Source organism: Lynx rufus, unplaced genomic scaffold, assembly GCF_022079265.1.
Source record: "Lynx rufus isolate CCGP_SWC_20201006 ecotype Redwood Valley unplaced genomic scaffold, mLynRuf1.p SCAF_22, whole genome shotgun sequence".
NCBI classification, from domain to species: domain Eukaryota; kingdom Metazoa; phylum Chordata; class Mammalia; order Carnivora; family Felidae; genus Lynx; species Lynx rufus.
In genome coordinates, this window is record NW_025814837.1 from 17,532,777 (window position 1) to 17,556,099 (window position 23,323).

The 23,323-nt window shown below is 40.9% G+C and overlaps 2 protein-coding genes across 2 annotated transcripts in view; one reads left to right on the forward strand and one right to left on the reverse strand.

Annotated features, from left to right (window-relative positions):
- Positions 1-3,328, reverse strand: part of LAMA3 (laminin subunit alpha 3) — a 274,852-nt gene extending 271,524 nt beyond the window's left edge. Inside the window, exon 1 of the mRNA XM_047087081.1 lies at positions 3,035-3,328. Coding sequence (XP_046943037.1) covers positions 3,035-3,328 — 294 coding nt within the window. The remainder of the gene's footprint in view (positions 1-3,034) is intronic.
- A 732-nt stretch (positions 3,329-4,060) lies between these two features.
- The window catches only part of ANKRD29 (ankyrin repeat domain 29), an 84,031-nt gene continuing 64,768 nt past the window's right edge, over positions 4,061-23,323 (forward strand). The window contains exons 1-2 of the mRNA XM_047086883.1: positions 4,061-4,168; positions 14,172-14,234. Of these exons, the coding sequence (XP_046942839.1) occupies positions 4,061-4,168; positions 14,172-14,234 (171 nt within the window). The remainder of the gene's footprint in view (positions 4,169-14,171; positions 14,235-23,323) is intronic.

Consider the following 23,323-nt stretch of genomic DNA (forward strand, 5'->3'; position numbering starts at 1 on the left):
TGGCCTAGAAATGCAGTCTGCTGAATGACCTCAGAAAGGCCACTTCCTACTCTATCTAGGACTGTGAACCAAGGTTTAAGGACCAAGGAAACTCCATCAGACCAGAAAATAGGACTTTTCTGGACCTCCAAAAAGTAGTATCAACCTATGAGCACTCAAAACAAAACAAAACAAAAACAACCAGTGAGGAGGGGAATGAAGATCCGTCCATTCCTAGGCAAATCCATGGGAGAGGAGACAGCTGAAAATTTCTTTGATACCTTTCTTCTGCTTGCGCTTACTCTTTCCATAATTAGGACAGTTCTCTCCAAGCTGGATGTGCCAGACAATCCAATGGGATGGCAGAAGGGAATATTAAAAGTTGTTTATTTTACTTAAAAATGAAGAAACTCAGTCTTACTAATATTGAATGTGAAGGTGGCATAGGGCCTTTACCCTGTCCTCAAGTCACCTGGTCACAATGGTCCTGAGAGTCTGTCTGTCCAAGGGAAGAGGAGGAGGGGTTCCACCAGCTATCATCTGACCATGACACATCAAAGCTTGCATGTGCCTGGTTAAGTGGACATGTGGATTCTATTCTCCTGAAGGGCAGAACAGTTCCAAACTTGTACTACAAGGAGGAGTGATAATGAAATTGTTTTGATGGCACAGATTCACCGGTTCTCTCATGGTAACCTACTTAAAAGAATTTGAAATTTAAAGATGAGTCACACTTTTTTTTTCCACAAAAATTCCAAATCTGCTTATTCTGGGATGACATGGGCTGCCAGTAATACACGACCTGATAGATATTTACAAAAAATAAGGGTACTTACCAAGGTAAAGGTGTTGTTTTAACGATGTGTGAAAAGGTAAATACTGTTCTAAAGAAATGGATGCTTTGGGTTTTTTTTAATGTTTTAAAAAAATTTTTTTAATGTTTATTTATTTTTTGAGAGACAGACAGAGACAGAGCATGAGCAGGGGAGGGGCAGAGATTGAGAGAGACACAGAATCCAAAGCAGGCTCCAGGCTCTGAGCTATCATCACAGAGCCCAACGTGGGGCTCGAACTCACAAACCGCGAGATCATGACCTGAGCCCAAGTCGAATACTTAACCGACTGAGCCACCCAGGTGCCCCAAGAAATGTACACTTTGAAAAGAGTGTTTTGGGAAATAGATGTTTGGAAATGTTTCATTTTTTGGCTGTTGAAAAGACAGAATTGTGTTACTCTAAAAGTTCTTATGTTTGCACATTTTAAAAACATGGACACAGAATTTTGTAATATATTTTAATATTAAAAAAAAAAGGACTTGCAGTGAGTTTTGAATCACTAAACACACTACCTTCCTACCTCCCACTAAAACACAATACCTTCCTACCAAGAAGTACTTAATGCCATTTGAAAAGCAAACATTGACTGGCCAAGTGTCTACTTTAAAAAATTTTTGGAATAACTGAAGGATGGGGCAGAAATATGAGTACCATGATTTAATGAATTCAGGCAATATCAGACCTGTGGAGTTACACAGAATCCCACGCTCAGAAAGTCTCCTCAGTTAATTTAATATTCCGCTATCACTATTTGAAATTCGTAATTTTTGGACAAGGTGCTCCACATTTTCATTTTGCACTGTACTCTGTGATTATGTAGCTGGTTCTGGAACTCAGTGGTCAATGCAGTCCTTCTGGAATCTACCCATTTTTTTTTTTTTGAAGTATCTTTCCAGCTAGGACAATCACTAATTTCAAGCATTAATGTAAAACCAACCTTGAATTGCTGGATCATAAGTGCTCAACTCAACTTGTCAAAACTATTTATATAAATAATTACATCTGGATATTTATAAATAACTCTACACAATAACAAATTAAGTATTTAGAGAAAGCAAAATTAAAAGGCGCTGTTAATAAAATTAGAAGTATTTTCATCATTGTCATTTCAATTTTATTTCTATTCTTGTGTGTTTTATGGTGCACACAATATACTAATAAAGCAATACATGCACACAATTTATAATTGCATGTTCAACAATTTGTTATTTATGGAAATGCACAACCAAGAGTTTCTACAACACTGACCTAGATTCTCAATGACAATCCTTTGCCTTTGGAGCCCAAGCTCCAAAATTACTCCCTCTTCCGGCAACACTTTCCTATTCCTCAGCAATACTTCCCAGTAGAAGGAGGGAGGCAATTATGAATTATGGCTCAGTGTAAAGAAAATCTGGAGTCAGGACTGGGTTCAAATCTCCCTACCCTACTTGAAGACGCTGGCACGTTTCTCAACCTGCTCGCGGATCCAGTTCCCAGAGCTGTTGCGAGGGTCGTGTGTCAGCACCTGGCACACGTCCAGATGCTGATTAAGCACCAGCAACACTATCATTCGCACCAGGTGTTCGCACTGAGTCTCTGACGGACCCTGAGCGTCGCGTCCATTGCTGCCCATTTCATCTCACTCGCCCCAGAGACCCTGAATGGTGGCACTTCAGGCGGTGCGGTATGGTGCATCTTTTGGGTGACATCGGAGTGATACTACCGATATAACCTAAAAGTTCTCTCCAAATACGCCACGGAAACCCACTGCTACCAACTTCTCCGAATAAGGTCGGGGAGAAAGAAGGGCCTAGGAGGAGGCGTCCAGGGCACTCAAGGCCTGGTCAGGCGCTACCTGAGTGACTGGGGCAGGACGGCAGGACGGGGCGACAGTTCCGTACTGTGTACGCACTTCGGGGCGCACCTTGGGACTTTCTGCTCAGCGCGCCCAAACTTAACCTCAGCCTTCACTCACCTCGCGCGCTCTACCCGTCCCTGCCTCGGGCGGCGCGTCTGCAAGCCTGGTGCCCCGCAGGTTCGCACCTCCGCACCGCGCCTAGCACCGGGGTCGCCGGCCCGCGCGGGGCTGGGGGACCCCGTCCGGGTCACCTGGGCTCTCCAGCGTACGCTGGGGAAAGACCCCCTCCCTCCGCGTGCAGTCGCTGGGCAGAGCACGCTGGGCAGAGCGGGGAGGGGGCCCCGCCCCCTGCCACCCCTCACTCGCTCCGGGACCTTACCTGGATGGTGTGGCCGCTGCCCGGGGCGGTGGGCCCCCCCACCAACTTGCAGTAGAGCTCGGGCCGGGGCCGCGCGCCGCCAGGCTCCCGCTCCCCGCAGGTGGCGGTGGCCCAAATCCTCGCCGCCTCTGCCAGATTGAAGTAGGGCGGGTGCAGGCTGAGCCGGGCCGCGGCCTGGGGTTCTCGAGAGGCGCTCACCGCCCGCAGCAGGGGCGGCGGCGGCAGCAGCAGCAGCAGCAGCAGGAGCAGGACTGGCCTCGTTGCCCAGCCTGGAGCCCACGCAGCCGCCGCCATCCTGCAGCGCACGATCCTCCCGGGAAGAGCGAGCTCAGCCCGGGGTGTGGGCGGCGGCCGACCGCACCCCCGCCCCACGCGCCTGGAGCCCGCGGCGTGGGGGCGGCTTCTTTGGTCTGGAACCTGCAGCGGCTGGAGCCGGCAACCAACGGAGCAGGAACTGACAGCGCCCAGCCTCGGGCCAGGAGACTAGGTCTCTGCGAACGCGCTGCGCGCTGCAAACTTCGCGGGCGGGGAGCGCGGAAGGCGTTCCCGGGCTCCTACCCTGGCGGCTGCGGCGGGGGCCGGGACCGCCCCACCTTCCCACGCCCCGCGCAGAAATCAGATATTTTTCCTCTCCAGCTACTCACGGTCACACACCAGTGAGGAAAGCCAGCTCTGGACCTCGGACAAGGGAGTCGGCTTGCAGAGAATTTGGGTGAGACATCAGAGCAAGCTGGCGCTGCCTGCAGAACTTACATCAAAGACATTGTGGCTTCCCGGACAAGTCTCAATTGTCAAAAGACAAGTCCCGTCAATTCTCAGACACTGTGCGCCAACGATAGAAACGGCACTGCCGCCACGTACCGAGTCTGGGATCCAAGGAGCTGACGGAGAATTGGGAGTGGCGGGACATACACATTTAAAAGACAGCCAATAGCGGAGGTTGTCGTTTGCCAACCTTGTGCAAAGGCACTTTGGAGGAAATCCTTTAGATGCCCAATCTGCTACATTTTACAGATAAACGGAGAGATGTTGAGCGAATTACTGACGCTGTCAGGCTGGCTTCGGAGCAGAGGATACCCCCACCCCGAGGCAGAGATTTGGTCCTGTGTGCAGGACACCTCTCAGCGATTCCGGGTGAGTGTCACTGCTGCCGGCCAGACTGATTTAAGTACCTCAGAGGAAGCAGGACTGGAGCTGTGAAGGTTGGAGAAGGGGGAAGGCGGTGTGAGAACAGTGCTTGAGCAAAGACGGAGATAAGCATAAAAGTGGTACAGTTCAAAGGAAAGAGAAATGACCAGCATATTTATTAAATACTGGGATAGGTGCTAGGAAGAAGGCAGTGTACTTATTTAATCTTCTGTCTGCTCTTCAAAAATAAAAAGATAGGGAAAGGAATTCGTGCGTGTAACACCAAAAGGAGAAGCCACAAAGATTGATAAGCTGACATAAAAACTGAAAGTTTCGTACATCCAGAGGCACCATAACAAAACAAAAATGGAAAACAAATGAGAGGAGAAAATGCTCACCATAAAGGACATAGGATTAATAACTTTAATATATAAACTGCTTTCACAAAATAATTAGAAAAAGCTGAATACTCAAGGATAAGAGACAATATAATTAACAGGAAAAAATTTTTTCTATGCTAATAAACATGAAAACTTTTTTGACCTTCCTGGGAATTGAAATGCAAGCAAAGCACCAATGAGACTCATCTTTCACCTACCAAACTAGAAAAGATATTTTTTAAATAATAAAACAGATTTAGTGAATGAAGTATCACAGCCTTGGTTGAAGTAAAAACCTTATTACTTTTCAGGAGGGCAATGTTTGCAGTGCTTAGCAAATGACTTCAATGTGCATATATTTTACCCTAACAACTCTGCTTGTGGACATTTATATCCAGGAAAAAATTAAGGAAGTTTGCAAAGATTTAGTGGCAAGTTTGTATCAGAATTATTTTAGCTTTTTTTTTTTTTAAGTTTAAAAGAACTTAAATGTCTAAAAGTGCAGAGCTGGTTAAATAAAAAATCACAGTGAACTTTTTATTAAATATTTTTATTAAAATATTAAAGCAAAATACTACAAGGTCACTAAAGTGATGTTATACAACTATATTTTCTGACATAGAAAGATGTTCACAATTTTTTGAAAGATAAGAGGATATAAGATAATACATGTACAAGAATCAATTGTATTTATGGGGCACCTGGGTGGCTCAGTTGGTTGAGCATCCGACTTCAGCTCAGGTCATGATCTCACAGTTTGCAGGTTCCAGCCCTGCATCGGGCTCTGTGCTGACAGCTCAGAGCCTAAAGCCTGCTTCAGATTCTGTGTCTCCCTGTCTCTCTGCCCCTCCCCTGCTCACACTCTGTTCCTCTCTCTCTCTCTGTCAAAAATAAATAAACATTAAAAAAATTTTTTTAAAAATCAATTGTTTTCTAAACACTAGCAATGAGCAATCCAAAAATGAAATTAAGAGCAACTCCATTTACTATAGCATCAAAAAAAATAGTAGTCTTTAAAATAAATTTAACAAAAGAAGTTCAAGACCTGTACAATGAAAACTACAAAGCATCTTTGAAAGAAATTAAAGAAGATCTAAATAAATGGAAAGGCATCCCATGTTCATGGATTGAGAGACAATATTGTTTTATTTTGCTCTTAAAAGTTTTTTTTAATGTTTATTTACTTTGAGAGAGAGAGAGAGACATAATGTGAGTAAGCAAGGGGCAGAGAGAAGGAGATACAGAATCTGAAGCAGGCTCCAGGCTCTGAGCTGTCAGCACAGAGCGTGATGTGAGGCTCAAACTCATGTACCACAAAATCATGACCTGAGTCAAAGTTGGATGCTTAACTGACTGAGCCACCACCAAGTGCCCCAAGAGACAATATTGTTAAGATGGCAATATTGCCTAAAGCAATCTACAGATTCAATAAAATCCCTATCAAAATCCCAGGCTACGTTTTTGCAAACACTGGAAAGTTGATCCTAAAATTCATGTGGGAGTGCAAAGAATCCAGAACCGCCAAAACAATCCTGAAAAAAGATTAATGAAATTAGAGGACTCATACTTTCCCAATTTCAAAACTTAATACCAATGTATAGTAATCAAGAGAGTGTGGTACTGGCATAAGGATAAACATATAGATCAATGGAATAGAAGTGGGAGTCCAGAAATAAATCTTCACATTTATAGTCATTCAATTTTAACCATTTTTAATAGTGCCAAGACCATTCAATGGGGAAAGAGTAATCTTTTCAACAAATGGAAAAACTGGCTATCCACATGCAAATAAATCAAGTTGGATGCCTACCTCACACCATATACAAAAATTAATTCAAAATGGATCAAAGACCTAATGTAAGAGCTAACACTATAAAACTCTTAGACAAAAACAAAAAATTAAATATTTGTGGCTTTGGCTTAGACAATGGTTTCTTAGAAATGAAGTCAAAAGCACATGCAACAAAAGAAAAAATTAATTGAGTCTCATCAAATTTTAAAACTTTAGTACTTCAAAGGACATCATCAAAAAAGTGAAAAGACAACCCAAAGATGGGAGAAAATATTTGCAAATCATATATCTGATAAGAGATTCATATCCAGAGCCACCTGGTGTCTCAGTCAGTTAAGCATCCAACTTCAGCTCAGGTCATGATCTCACAGTTTGTGAATTTGAGTCCTGTGTTGGGCTCTCTGCCTATAGCTCGGGGCCTGGAGCCTGCTTTGGATTCTCCATCTCCCATTCTCTCTCTGTCCCTCCCCTGCTTGTGCTTTCTCTCTCAAAAATAAATAAACATTTAAAAGAGAGAGAGAGAGAGATTCCTATCCAGAATAAATAACTCTACAACTCAGCCATTAAAAAAAAAATTAGATGATTGGAAAAAATTTTTGAATAGATGTTTCTTCAAAGAAGATATAAAAATTGGCCAATAAGCACATGGAAAGATGCTCAACGTCATTAGTTATCAGAGAAATGCAAATCAAAACCACAATGAGATACCACTTCATACCCACTAGGATGGCTATAATAAAAAGACAGATAATAACAAGTTCTGGTGAGGACATGGAAAATCGGAACCCCTATACACTGCTGGAAGGAATGCAAAATGGTGTAGACACTTTGGAAAACACTTCAGCAGTTCCTCAAAAGTTTAAACATCATGTTACCATGTGACCCATCAATTCCAATCCTAAGTATCTACTCAAGAGAACTGAAGACCTACATCCACATAAAAACTTGTACACAGGGGCGCCTGGGTGGCTCAGTCCGTAAGTGTCCGACTTCAGCTCAGGTCATGATCTCACAGTTGGTGAGTTCAAGCCCCGCGTCGGGGTCTGTGCTGACAGCTCAGAGCCTGGAGCCTGCTTCGGATTCTGTGTCTCCCTCTCTCTCTGCTCCTCCCCCACTCACACTCTGTCTCTCTCTCAAAAATAAATAAACATTAAAAAAAAAACTTGTACATTAATGTTCGTAACAGTGTTTATAATAGCCAAAAAGTGAAAACAATGCATTGTTTACCAGCTGATGAATGGATTAACAAAATGTGGTATATCCATAGAATATCATAGCATTCCACCATAAAAATGAATGAAGTTCTGATACCTGCTATGATACAGGTAAACCTTGAAAACATTACACTAGGTGAAAGAAGCCAGACACAAAAGGCTAGGTATTGTATGGGGAGTAATTGCTAATGGATATGGGATTTCTTTTTGCAATGATAAAAATATTCTGGAATTAGATAGTGCTGATGGATGTACAATCCTGTGAATATGCTAAAAACCACAGAATCGTGTACTTTAAAAGTGAATTTATGATACATGAATTAGAACTTAAAACAGCTGTTATTTAAAAAGAGTTTTGCAGAACTGAAATATATCTTAAATATAAAAAGTATATATGAACGTGTGTGTGTGCATGGGCACATGTGTGTGTGAAAGCAGACTGAAAGATTTTGAAATTTATACAATAGAATGTTCTAGAGTGGATAGATGAGATGGAGAGAAGGGATTTTTTGTTTATATTCTTCTTTTTGCTTGTTTATTATTTTTTTCATTTTTCCAATGAGCCTATATCGCTTTGCCCTAATAAGAACTTTCATATTTAAATAGATCGACTGAGTGAATACCCAGTAAATGATCCTGCCCAAAATGGTCTGGTACTATCTTAGTTGACAAAAGAAGACTGAGAAAGAGTGAGAAAGATTTTACATACTATTTGTAAAGTCCTTCCAGACACAAGATTATTTGAAGAAAAATATTCAACACATGGCTAAGATTCCAAAATTATTTCATTAATATGCAAATGCAAAGCAAAATCTAAATTAAAGAAGAAGCTGTCCCTCACCCAGCCAGTAACTCTCCCACCATGCCAGGCCATTTCACTGAGATGTTGAGAATCCTCAACATCAGAACTGACCATCTGTGGATTCAAATCAAGGCCTCTTCCTCACAGAACTTCCTAGTTTGCTGTAAAATGCAACAATGAAGAGCGTGACTTACAAACTTTCTTTATTGTACAAGGACAGTAGTTCTCTCTGATAGGTTTTGTTACATTCCTTAGTCAAGGGATATGTAACATCATTCACTTTACATTGTTTAAAAGTAACTTTGTGATGTCAGAGTACAAGTGTGTTCATTATCTTTCTAAAGATTACCTATTCAAAACAAACATCTCAGAACACCTACCTTCACAGTCCCAGGTATCAGAGATATGATGAGATTAATGATGCTTTGGTTGGGGGAGGGGAGGAAGGCTGCTCTGAAGTTACATGAAGGAATGTATGAGCAAGTGTGTGTGTGTGTGTGTGTGTGTGTGTGTGTGTGTGTGTGTGTGTGTCTGTTTTGGAGAAAGAATACACAAATGGGGGAGGGTCAGAGAGAGAGGGAGAGAGAGAATCTTAAGCAGGGTCCAAGCTCAAAGGAGAGCCCCACCGGGGCTCAATCTTACCATGAGATCATGACCTGAGATGAAATCAAGATCACCTGGGTGGCTCAGTCAGTTAAGCATCAGACTTTGGCTCAGGTCATGATCGCTCTGGGTTCTGTGCTGACAGCTCAGAGCCTGGAGCCTGCTTCAATTCTGTGTCTCCCTCTCTCTCTCTCTCTCTGTCCCTCCCCCATTTGTGCTCCCTCTTTCTCAGAAATAAATGAATAAACTTTATTTTTTAAAAAAAAACATGAAAGCAGCAAATTGAAGGTACACTTGTGTTTTTAAGGCAAGATGGAGGTGTTATGTTTTAATGGGGAAAGATGATGCTTGAGAAAATTAGATGTCTTGTTCACGTCTTAAGGAAATAGGAATAATAAGCAGGACATAGGACTGCTAATGCCCGTTCAAGCTCCTAGAAGGACTCCGGGAGGACAGAGGAAAAAGCTCGCTGGGAGAGCCCCATGTGAGGTGTGAAGGCTACAGAAGAGTGGCACACAAGAGTTGCTGCTGGGTTACTTAGTCCTACGGGGGTGGGTGTGACAGACATGCATAGTTGGTTATGAACAAACCCAAAGGAACACAAGTGAATTTAGGGTTTGGCTGGCCTCCCAATACTTCAGAAGTGACTCATGCATAGTTATGTCCTTCAAATTTTAAGATGGAAATGCAACTCGCCATGCCATTGTTGAAAAGAATTTCTCCAGATTCAAGAACCTAAACCATGCACTGTGTCTTACAAGGGCATAATCAAAGTCAGTAACATCCCTTTAGCACAGGGATGGGCCTAACATCAAGCTCAGGCTGATGCTCTTGTAGGCAAAGCATAGGTTTTTTTCCTTCTCCTTCCTTTCCCTCCACCCCAACCCCCAATATGGCAGCTTTGTCCTTCTGTCCTCCCAGATCCTCCTAGGAATGTGAACTGGGATCAGAAATCCTGGGTCCTGCTTATCATTGCTATTCTTCTTTGAAGTGTATCGTTAAATACAACAACTTGCCTTTGGCTCAGCTTCTCTTAAGGAGCAGGTTAGTTTTCCTTTTCATCATCACTTCATAGAGAAAACAGTGATGTTCCAGGCCAATAGCAATGAAAAGAATACAAACAAAACAGAAAAACAAAGGCATTTCTACTTATACTATCACACACCTGGTGAGGCCACCTCCTTAAAAATCAGAGGCAACTAGATAATGAATGAAGTTCTGCCGTCCAACTGGTTAGCTTTATTGCAAACCCTAAGATTGAAAGCATCTTTTGGAATCTAACTATCCTATCATTAAAAAAAAAAGCATACATATGTATATGTGTGTGTGTGTGTGTGCAAGTATGTGTGTGTGTCCTTTTATTATGCTTCTCTCATAATCTGCTGCTTTGAAAGAATTTCACTAACTGCATTTTTTTTTATTTTTACTTTTCTTTGTATTTTTTTTTTAATTTTTTTTCAACGTTTATTTATTTTTGGGACAGAGAGAGACAGAGCATGAACGGGGGAGGGGCAGAGAGAGAGGGAGACACAGAATCGGAAACAGGCTCCGGGCTCCGAGCCATCAGCCCAGAGCCCGACGCGGGACTCGAACTCACGGACCGCGAGATCGTGACCTGGCTGAAGTCGGACGCTTAACCGACTGCGCCACCCAGGCGCCCCTGTATTTTTATTTTTAATTGAAGTACACTTGACGTACATACAACATTATACAGCTTCAGGTGTACAACATAGAGATGGGACAATTACATATATTATGAGATGCTCATTATGATGAGTATTGTTGCCATCTGTCACCATATAAAGTTATTAAGATATTGTTGACAATATTTCTTATGCCATATTCCTACTACCACCCATTTTTATTTATAGATAAGAAGCCAAGGTTAAGGGACTGGCCCTGGTCTTCATTACCATGAAATGGTATCCAGAACCCAGCTGCATGCCTGCCTAGGATTACAGAATACTTCATCCCACTTCCTTTTATTGTGGACCTCCCTGCTCTAGGCTTGTAAATCTAAGAGCTTCTTGTAAAATAGGCATGCTCCCTTGGCACCTGGCTTGTGTCTGGCTCGTCTTTGGAGCCCAGAATCCCCAGTGTTAACCAAACCAGAGTAGAAATCTCAGGATCCAGTTTTTCTGCTCACTACAGGGAGATTCTAGCTTTGCTTGGAGCCTTGACACTGGTACCTCCCGTTAGGGCACGCCCTGGTAGTTAGTTCTGCCAAAGACCCTGTGAAGAATGCACATTCCAATTGCATGAATTTCCTCTCCAGCTCTTGCTTCACACACTCCAGTTTGTCCTTTAGGTGAAATATGCAGTTGGGCAGAGCCAGTAATTTTATGCATTTGTTATTAAGGAAGATGCCTTCTTTCCATCCCAGGTGTGTGTTATTACAAGCAATAGTGCTAAGATAAAGGAAAGCACACACATGTGTAATAGTATCTCCTCTTTATAATGAAATGTGTTCCTACCAGCCCAGAGCTAATCCTGAAAGGTAAGTAGGTAGAAATCATCATTTTCATTCTGCTGATGAGTAAAAATAAGCTAGCAGGTAATTAAATCATCTTGCTCAGCCCTAGTGGAGATTTAAGGAATAGAGACTTCATTCTCTTGACATGAAGGTTAGTAATTTATCTGGCAGAGATTTCAAGTGAAAATTAGAAGGTAGACTCTACAATACCCTCTTGTATCATTTTTATGTTGGTTGCCCTATGTTTTAGGATATGAACCCTGTTTAATTGTCTCTATGATGACAAGAAATATCACTCCTGGCAAGTTTAAAATATGTCACTGGCTAGTGTTCAACCACATTGCACTCTGTTTCCATGTCCGAAATACATCACTTCAGAGACGTGCATTTGGTTAGAATTTGCCCAACACGTTGTTCCAGTAAAGGGCTATTTAACGTTACAGAAGGACAGAGACTTACCCAAGGAATTTTTTTTTCTTTGTGTCTTTTAAGATCTCGGTAGAAGTGCCTTCTATAGAGCAGCAGGTTGCTAAATATTTGTCAAAATTCTGATTGAATTCATTTCACTTGAGGCCTAGAACATAGGTCTAATAAACAATTTTTAAACCCAATCTCTCATCACTTAATACTTTTTAATAACCCCCTTAATGCTGGAGAGTTCACAGAACCAATGGGGTGTGAACTTCAATACTTCCTTCTTAAGAGGGGAATGTAGATCCCACTTGCTCATTCCTGTAAAGGTTTACTCTAGATTTATACAATATCTGATTATGTTTCTGGGACTTACCAGTTATTTCCTTGTCTTATATTATGTGTTTCCCATAGAAATAAATTCCAAAGAGGATTCCAAGAATGGCCAGTTAGAGAGCCAGGCCTATAAAACAACTGGAAAATATGAGTAAACTACATGTGTAGCCCTGAGGAGGTAGGAGGAGATGTGAGGGGGACAGGGTCAGTGGTATCAAGATGGAGACAAGAAATACCAAAGAGTAGTGAGGACTATCAACATAATCTAGTCTGGCGTGATGGCAATGACTAGCTTCCCACCAAGGATTGGTGCTCACTTTGCATAACGTAGAGACGTCCCGAGAAGTGGCCCCCGCTCTAGGATTACATTTCCCAAGCTATATGCATCTAAGTGGGGTCATATGGCAGATTTTGAGCCAATGAAAAGTGAGGATAAGTGGCCCATCGATACCTTCTTTTTATGCTTTATCTCTTCCTGCCTGGAAGCAAAGGACTCTAAGGCCCTAGGAGATGGAGGTCCACAACGTGCAAGGATCCTGGGTCCCATGTGGAAGGTTGTGCTCCACACAGCTGCATTGGATTGTTATATAAATAAGAAATAGACTTTCATTGAAGTAAGCCACCAACTGGGAAAACCTGGGTGACTCAGTCGGTTAAGTGTCCAACTCTTGGTTTTGGCTCAGGTCATGATCTCACAGTCGTGAGTTTGAGCCCCACGTAGGGCTCTGCGCTGGCAGTGCAGAGCCTACTTGAGATTCTCTCTCTCTCCCTCACTCTCTGCTCCTCACTCACTCACTCTGTTTCTCTCTCAAAATAAATAAATAAACTTAAAAAAAAAAAAAAGCTGAGCCACCAAGATTTGGGGGATTAGCTGTTAAAGTAGCTAGTGTTACTGGGGCACCGGGTGGCTCAGACAGTTAAAGGCCCAACTCTTGGTTTTGGCTCAGGTCATAATCTCACAGTTCATGGGTTCAAGCCCCATGCCAGGCTTCATGGTGATGGTCCAGTCCCTACTTGAGATCCTCTCTCTCTGCCCCTCTCCTGCTCACTCTCTCTCTCTCTCTCTCCCAAAATAAATAAGTAAACTTTTTTTTTAAAGTAATTAGTAGGGTGCCTAGGTGGTTCAGTCGGTTAAGCGGCCGACTTCAGCTCGGGTCATGATTTCACGGTCCGTGAGTTTGAGCCCCGCGTCGGGCTCTGTGCTGACAGCTCAGAGCCTGGAGCCTGTTTCAGATTCTGCGTCTCCCTCTCTCTGACCCTCCCCCATTCATGCTCTGTCTCTCCCTGTCTCAAAAATAAATAAACGTTAAAAAAAATTTAAAAAAAAAGTAATTAGTGTTAACTAGTACATTTGATTGAATTATTATTGTTGTGGTATTTTTACTATAAAGAGAAGCAAAAAGAAGACCCTCATACTAAAGTGTTCCGTGATAAATAAGCTAACCCAAGCCCTAAAACTAAGTTATTACTTAGTTTTCTCCTGTTTTCTCACCTCACAACCTTATTGTTTTATTTTAAAGTTATGTTGGAGTATTGAACGAGGTTTATTTCGGTTTAGCTGATTTAATATTACTAAGCACCTGTTTTGTTGAGCTGCTGCCTGCTGCTTACACTTTTCTATGCATAACATTCCTTAAAGTGTTTTCCTATTATATTCCTACTGACTTTGAAGGGCAAAGTCCTTTTAGCTATGAAAACAATAGCTTCATAAAATAATAGCAGATCCTGAGAGGACAGAGCATTAAGCCAAAGAGGATTATTCAAAAGCCTCAAAACTTAATAGAATTTGCCCTGCTAGGTTTCAGGTATGCTTGGGACACATGACTCTTTTCTGCCATCCAGTTTCTCCCTTTTAGAATGGGAATGTCTATGCTATGTTTGTTCTGTCATTGTATTTTAGAAGCAGATAACTTGTTGTCTGAGTTTACAAGTTCGTGGATGGAAAGGAATTTGTCCCAGGATGAATCATATCCCCAGTCTCATCCATTCTTGTTGTAGGTGAAGTTTGGGTTTAGCTTTGATGCTGAAATGAGACAAGACTTTGGGGAGCATCGGGATCGGGTGAATGTATTTGCACGTGAGGGGACAAGAGGGAAGACTATTACTGTGTCCTCCTCCCAAATTCATACATTGAAGTCTTAGCCCCCAGCATCTCAGAATGTGGAAACGGGGTCATTGCAGATGGAATACGCTAAGACGGATGAGGTCATACTGGAGTAAAATGAGCCCTTAATCCAGTATTACTGGTGTCCTTATAAGAAAGAGACAGTTGCGCGCGGATACACACACACACAGGAAGAACCTGTGAACATGAAATTAGAGATCAGAATGGTGTATCTGTGAACCAGGGAATGCCAAAGTTGGCCAGAAATCCACCAGAAGCAAAGGCATGGAACAGATTCTTCCTCACATCCTCAGACAGAAACAACCCTGCTGTCCCCTTGATTTCAGGTTTCTAGCCTCCAGAACTCTAAGACCATAAATTTCCATTGTTTAAGCAAAAAATAATAATAATTTCAGATCTATTACCATGAAACTACCCATTAACAAAATATCTTAAAACTGTTCAGTAATCAAATAAACTATGTAAGTAGGTATGTTTTTTTTAAAAAAAAAACAAACCCTGCTGCCTATACATCCTTAATTCTCTTTTGTCACCTCCTCAACAAAAATACGTCTAAAAAAGTAAATCTTCCAATTAGACTATAAGTCACATTCAAAATATATGCAGTGGAACTCTACTAACTATGCCCTCTTTTTGGCCAATGCATTTCCCTCAGTGACAACACCAGTTTGTCTAATATCCCACAGAGAAGATTTTTGTGAAAGTGTCTAGCATAGTGCCTAGTTCATACATAGGTGCCTAATAATCCTGAATTCACTTTGCCATTTCCTTTTCCCTATCAGACTGGAAAACATGGATTTCTCATTAACTGTTCTCTTTCCATAGTCCCTTATGTTTAAATGATGTTGATTATCATTAGCCTGAGTTTACCCATTTATCTACCCTCCCACAATCTCCACCTCGTCCAGGCCACTCTCAACCACGCCAAGGTCTACTTCCCAGCTGTTGTCTCTGCCTGCAGTCTCTCTCACTTACAACCTGTCTTGCATAGTTAGAGACGACCGGCATTATATGCCAGACCAACGTGTTACTGCCTACCATGTCAATCCAAGCCCTGCTGCTCCGTAGTCTGGACCTGGCCTCGTTCTCTTAAGTATACTTATTTGTCCCCACTCCTTAGTACTCATTCTGTTCTTGTGATCAGAGCTCCTCTCTCGTGTCAAATAAGATCCCAAATTCCACCTGTTTCATTTCCTAAGTAGTTCTCAAGTTGGTCACCTCCACGCATTCCCATGACCCCAGCCTTGATTTGGGATCACATTATTTCACACGTATTTACATGTATTGTTATAAAGTCTTCTAAGTCCTTCCAGTCATGCTCTCATCTGGTCCATCATCCGTACCGCTGCCACAGGGATTTTTCTAGCACTGAGAAGTCCAGTATGGTAGCCAAGAACCACGTGTGGCTATCTAAAGTCAAACTGAAAATGAAAAATTTAGTTCCTCAGTCACATTGGCTGCATTTCAAGTGCTCAACAGCCACATCTGGCTAGCAGTTATCATGTTGAACAGAGGAGATTATAAAACATTTTCATCATTTGGACAGTACTGTTACTAAAATGTAAATGTGGGGGTGCATGGGTGGCTCAGTCAGGTAAGTGCTGGCTCTTGATATCAGCTCAGGTTTTGATCTCAGGGTCATGAGTTCAAGCCCCACGTTGGGCATGAAGCCTGCTTTAAAAAATTATAAATAAATAAATAAATAAATAAATAAATAAATAAATAAATAAAATGTAAATGTGATCTTGTGTCTACTCTACTTAACATCATTTACAGTTTCTTATCCCTTAGGATAAAGTCTAAACTCCTTAGTAGGGTAGTTTATCACTTGGCCCTAGTTTTCCTTTCTGCCCTATCTCCTTCACCTGCCAGCATGGCACCTTATTCTCCAGGCTAATCAAGTGATTTCCCCCTCAGTGTGTCCCCATGCCTTTGCTCATGGCTGTATTTTCTGTCAGGAATGCCCTTTTCCACCTTAGCAACCTAACTCCAATTAATTCTTCAAAATTCACCTCAGGCATCACCTTATTTGGCAGACTTTGCTTAACGTGAACTCTTCCCTTGCTCTCCCAGTCAGCCACTCCCATTACTGGGATCGCACACTGTATTATTCATGCCCCTGTTGTAGCATTTAGATCTGCCTACTTATTAGGCTGTGGTATTTGGGGAGGGAGAGGGGGGCAGCACCAGGTTTAATTCATTTTCATCCCCAGAGTCTAGCAGGGTGTTTGGAATACCAGTTGGTGCCTGGAATAGAATCCCTGCTCTTTCTTCCTGGTTCTTTATACTTCACATCTGGGATAATTTGCTGCTCCAAATGCCATCACATTCCCCACCATTCAGCATAGCTATTCAGCTGTCATTCCTTCTCAGTGCAGTAGGATGTAGCACCATGGCTAGATTGTACATTACTAAAGACAGGAGAACCAGACAGATGCTGACAAATTGTCTTGCAAGACATCTGCTTTCTCAATGGACAAAGACTCAAGTCTGAGGAAGTTTAATCGCCTTTCTTTAAGTGGCTGATTTCTCTCATTCTCTTCCAGTGCCTTCCACCCCTGAGAGGAGGACCAGTGGAGCCAGACAGTGTAGTCAAGTCTACATGCTCAGGCTTGGATTATTAATGGATTATTATAACTCTTAGACCATGACTCTGTGTTGAAAGCCTCATCAGAACCAGGCATAACCAAAAGTTTGAAATTCTTTACTTCTTTATTTTCTATATGGCACAATTTAGCACTTAGTTATACTCTGTCTTAAACTGCTTGCAACATTACTTTTACTATTTGTATTCTCCAACTCCACTGCAAGTACCCTGAATGCAAGAAAAATGTGTCTTCCATACCATTTTGCATAGTGATAATGACTTCATAGGTGCTCATTAATATTTATGCATTGATCAGCTGGCTTGGTTGATCTAATCTGGTGAGTCTTTATAGCCCCACAAGCCATTAAGAGCCTCTCCAAATACAGGTGCCATCTTACAAAGCTCTAGAATGTGAGCTGGAATTTCCAAGTATAGTTTAATTCTGTCTTATTAAGAAAAACAGAATATACATTCATATAATTTAAAACTTTTTTTAATTTTATGATGGACCATTACATTAATGGCCCCAGCGAATCATGCCTCTGAGAATTCCTGCCCCTTTGTTGTTCCTTCCTACACTGAGTCTGAGCTTGGTTATGTGACTTGCTTTGGCAAATGAGACGTTAGCAAGTGTGATGCAAGCAGAGATTGGATAAGCACTTGTTCATCCTCTTGGAACCCAGAGCCCATGCCATAAGGAAGTCCAGCTATTCTGCTGGAGAAAAGGTATATAGAAAGAGATCCTGTGAGACCGTGCAAGGCACATAAATGAAACTAGCTTAGCTATTACAGCCCATTAGACAAAGGCACCTGCATAAGAGACCCCAAGCAGGACCACCAGAACTGCCCAGCTGATCCCAGCCCAGATTGCTGAATCATAAATAAAGAAATAATCTTCCTCGATTTACAATGTAATTGCATCCTGATAAACCCATCATAAATTTAAAATATCATAAATCAAAAATACATTTACTATACTTAAACTGCTGAACATCACAGCTTAGCCTACCTTACGTTAAACATGCTCAGAACATTTACGTTAGCCAACAGTTGGGCAAAATCATCTGACACAAAGTCTGCTTTATAATAAAGTGTTGATGGTGGCAAGGATGGATGAAGCAGAGCAGTGAATCAGCGATATAGAGGACAAACTTATGGAGAATAATGAAGCAGAAAAAAGAGGGAGACTAAGGCAAAAGAGCATGATTTAAGAATTAGAGAAGTCAGTGACTCATTAAAAAGGAACAACATCAGAATCATAGGGGTCCCAGAAGATGAAGAGACAGGAAAAGGGGTAGAAGGGTTATGTGAGCAAATCATAGCAGAAAACTTTCCTAACTTGGAGAAAGTCACAGACATCAAAATCCAGGAAGCACAGAGGACTTCCACCAGAGTCAACAAAAACTGACGATCAACACGGCATATCATAGTCAAATTCACAAAATACTCAGTCAAGGAAAGAATCATGAAAGCACCAAGGGGAAAAAAAGTCCTTAACCTATAAGGGAAGACAGATCAGGTTTGCAACAGACCTATCCAAAGAAACTTGGCAGGCCAGAAAAGAGTGGCAGGATACATTCAGGGTGCTGAATCAGAAAAATATGCAGCCAAGAATTCTTTATCCAGCAAGGCTGTCATTCAAAATAGAAGGAGAGATTAAGTTTCCCAGACAATCAAAAATTAAAGGAGTTCATGACCACTAAACCAGCCCTGCAAGAAATTTTAAGGGGGACTCTCTGAGGGGAGAAAAGAAGAATAAACAAACAAACAAACAAACAAAGACTAAAAACAACAAAGACTAGAAAGGACCAGAGAACACCACCAGAAACTCCAACTCTATAAGCAACATAATGGCAATAAATTCATATCTTTCAGTATGCATTCTAAATGTCAATGGACTAAATGCTCCAATCAAAAGACATAGGGTAACAGAATGGATAAGAAAACAAGATCCATCTATATGCTATATACAAGAGACTACTTTAGACATAAAGATACCTTCAGATTGAAAGTAGGGACATGGAGAACCATCTATCATGCTAATTGTTGACAAAAGAAAGCCAGAGTAACCATACTTATATCAGACAATCTAGACTTTGACATAAATACTGTAACAAGAGATGAAGAAGGGCATTATATCATAATTAAGGGGTCTATCCACAAAGAAGTCCTAACAATTATAAACATTTATGCTCCAAATGTGAGAGCACCCAAATATATAAATCAATTAATCACAAACATAAAGAAACTCATTGATAATAATACCATAATAGTAGGGGACTTCAACACCCCACTTACAACAATGGAAAGATCATCTAAACAGAAAATCAACAAGGAAACAATGGCTTTGAATGACGCACTGAACCAGATGGACTTAACAGATATATTCAGAACATTTCATCCTAAAGCAGTGGAATATACATTCTTCTCCAGTGCACATGGAACCTTCTCCAGAATAGACCACATACTGGGACACAAATCAGCCCTCAACAGTTACAAAAAATCAAGATCATACTGTGCATATTTTCAGACCACAATGCTATGAAACTCAAAATGAACCACAAGAAAACATTTGGAAAGGTAAAAATTACTTGGAGACTAAAGAACATCCTACTAAGGAATGAATGGGCTAACCAAGAAGTTAAAGAAGAAATTGAAAAGTACATGGAAGTCAATGAAAATGACAACACCACAGCCCAAAACCTCTGGGATGCAGCAAAGGTGGTCATAAAAGGAAAGTATATAGCAATCCAGGCTTTCCTAAAGAAGGAAGAAAGGTCTCAGATATACAACCTCACCTTAAGCCTTAAAGAGCTGGAAAAAGAACAGCAAATAAAACCCTAAGACAGCAGAAGACAGGAAATAATAAAAATTAGAGCAGAAATTAACGCTGTCAAAACCAAACAACAACAACAACAACAACAACAACAACAACAAAAACCAGTAGAAGAGATCAATGAAATCAGAAGCTGGTTCTTTGAAAGAATTAACAAAAGTGATAAACCACTAGCCAGTATGATCAAAAAGAAAAAGGAAAGGACCCAAATAAGTAAAATCAAGAATGAAAGAGGAGAGATCACAACCAACACAGCAGAAATAAAAACAATAAGAAGAGAATATTATGAGCAATTATATGCCAATAAAATGGGCCATCTGGAATAAATGGGCAAATTTCTTTCTAGGAATATACACATATACACCACCAAAACTGAAACAGGAAGAAATAGAAAATTTGAACAGACCCATAACCAGTAAGGAAATCGAATTAGTAATCAAAAATTTGCCGAAAAACAAGAGTCCAGGGCCAGATGGCTTTCCAGGGGAATTCTACCAAATATTTAAGGAAGAGTTAACACCTATTCTCTTGGAGCTGTTACAAAAAATAGAAATGGAAGGAAAACTTCCAAACTCTTTCTTGATTCCAAAACCAGACAAAGACCCCACTAAAAAGGAGAACTATAGACCAATTTCCCTGATGAGCATGGCTGCAAAAATTCTCAACAAGATATTAGCCAACCAGATCCAACAATACATTAAAAAAAAATATTCACCATGACCAAGTGGGATTTATACCTGGGAAGCAGGGCTGGTTCAATACCCACAAAACAATTAACGTGATTCATCACATCAGTAAAAGAAAGAACAAGAACCACATGATCCTTTCAATAGATGCAGAGAAAGCATTTGACAAAATACAGCATCCTTTCTCGATAAAAACCCTCAAGAAAGTAGGGCTAGAAGGAGCATACCTCGAGATCATAAAAGCCATATATAAAAGACCTAAAGCTGATATCATCCTCAATGGGAAAAACAGAGAGCTTTCTCCCTAAGGTCAGGAACAAGACAGGGATGTCCACTCTTGCCACTGTTATTCAACATAGTATTGGAAGTCTTAGCCTCAGCAATCAGACAAGACAAAGAAATAAAAGGCATCCAAATCGGCCAGGAGGAGGTCAAACTTTGACTCTTCACAGATGACATGATACGCTATACGGAAAACTCAAAAGATTTCAACAACAACAAAAAAACTGCTAGAACTGATTCATGAATTCAACAAAGTTTCAAGATATAAAATCAATGCACAGAAATCGGTTGCATTCCTATACACCAACAATGAAGCAACAGAAAGAGAAAATCAAGGAATCAATCCCATTTACAGTTGCACAAAAAACCATAAAATACCTAGGAATAAATCTAACCAAAGAGGTGAAAAATCTATACACTGAAAACTATAGAAAGCTTATGAAAGAAATTGAAGAAGACACCAAAAAATGGAAAAAGACTCCATGTTCCTGGATAGGAAAAACAAATATTGTTAAAATGTCGATACTACCCAAAGCAATCTACCTATTCAATACAATCCCTATCAAAATAACACCAGCATTCTTCACAGAGCTAGAGCAAACAATCCTAAAATTTGTTTGGAACCAGAAAAGACCCCGAGTAGCCAAAGCAATCTTGAAAAAGAAAACCAAAGCAAGAGGCATCACAATCCCGGACTTCAAGCTGTATTACAAAGCTGTAATCATCAAGACAGTATGGTATTGGCACAAGAATAGACACTCAGATCAATGGAACAGAATACAGAACCCAGAAATGGACCCACAAACATATGGCCAACTAATCTTTGACAAAGCAGGAAAGAGTATCCAATGGAATAAAGACAGTCTCTTCAGCAAATGGTGTTGGCAAAACTGGACAGTGACATGCAGAAGAATGAACCTGGACCACTTTCTTACACCATACACCAAAATAAACTCAAAATGGATGAAAGACCTAAATGTAATACAAGAAGCCATCAAAATCCTTGAGGAGAAAGCAGGCAAAAACCTCTGTGATCTTGGCAGCAGCAACTTCTTACTCAACACCTCTCCTGAGGTAAGGGAAACAAAAGCAAAAATGAACTATTGGGACCTCATCAAAATAAAAAGCTTCTGCACAGTGAAGGAAACAATCAGCAAAACTAAAATGGGAGAAGATGGGAGACAGAATGACAGAATGGGAGAAGATATTTGCAAACAACATATCAGATAAAAGGTTAGTATCCAAAATCTATAAAGAACTTATCAAACTCAACACCAAGAAAACAAATAATCCAGTGAATAAATAGACAAAGTCATGAATAGACACTTCTCCAAAGAAGACATTCAGATGGCCAACTGACACATGAAAACATGTTCAATATCACTCATCATTGGGGAAATACAAATGAAAACCACAATGAGATACCACCTCACACCTGTCAGAATGGCTAACATTAACAACTCAGGCAACAACAGATGTTGGCAAGGATGCGGAGAAAGAGGATCTCTTTTGCACTGCTGGTGGGAATGCAAACTGGTGCAGCCACTCTGGAAAACAGTATGGAGGTTCCTCAAAAAATTAAAAATAGAACTACCCTATGACCCAGCAATTGCACTACTAGGCATTTATCCAAGAAATACAGGTATGCTGTTTCGAAGGGACACATGCACCCTCATGTTTATAGCAGCACTATCAACAATAGCCAAAGTATGGAAAGAGCCCAAATGTCCATCGACGGATGAATGGACAAAGAAGATGTGGTATATATATATATATATATATATATATACAATGGAGTATTACTCGGTAATCAAAAGAATGAAATCTTGCCATTTGCAACTACGTGGATGGAACTGGAGGGTATTAGGCTAAGTGAAATTAGTCAGAGAAAGACAAAAATCATATGATTTCACTCATATGAGTACTTTAAGATACAAAACAGGTGAACATAAGGGAAGGAAAGCAAAAATAATAAAAAAAACACGGAGGGGGACAAAACAGAAGAGACTCATAAATACGGAAAACAAACAGAAGGTTACTGGAGGGGTTGTGGGAGGGGGGATAGGCTAAATGGGTAAGGAGCACAAGGAATCTACTCCTGAAATCATTGTTGCACTATATGCTAACTAACTTGGATGTAAATTTAAATAAATAAATAAATAAATAAATAAATAAATAAATAAAGTGTTGAAGAGCTCATTTAATTTACTATTGTACTGAAAGTAAACACAGAATGGTTGTCCAGGTACAGAACGGTTGTAAGCATATCAGTTGATGCCCCTCACGATGGTGTGGCTGACTGGGGGTGCAGCTGCCACACAGCCCAGCAGCACAAGGAAAAATGGTACCCAACCCATCGCTAGCCTTGGAAAAGATCAAAATTCAAAATTCAAAGTACAGTCTCTACTGAATGTGTATCACCTTCACACCACCATAAGGTCAAAAAAGTCTAAGTCAAACTCATTCCAAGTCAGGGACCATCTGTAGTGGTTTTAAGCCGCTGGATTTTAGGGTGGTCTATTATGCATCAACAAACAACCACAACACTCAGAATCTTGTCTCTTCTTATTCATCAATATACCTGATAAATATCACCTGCCATTTGCATGTTCCATTCTTAAATACCTTGACTTA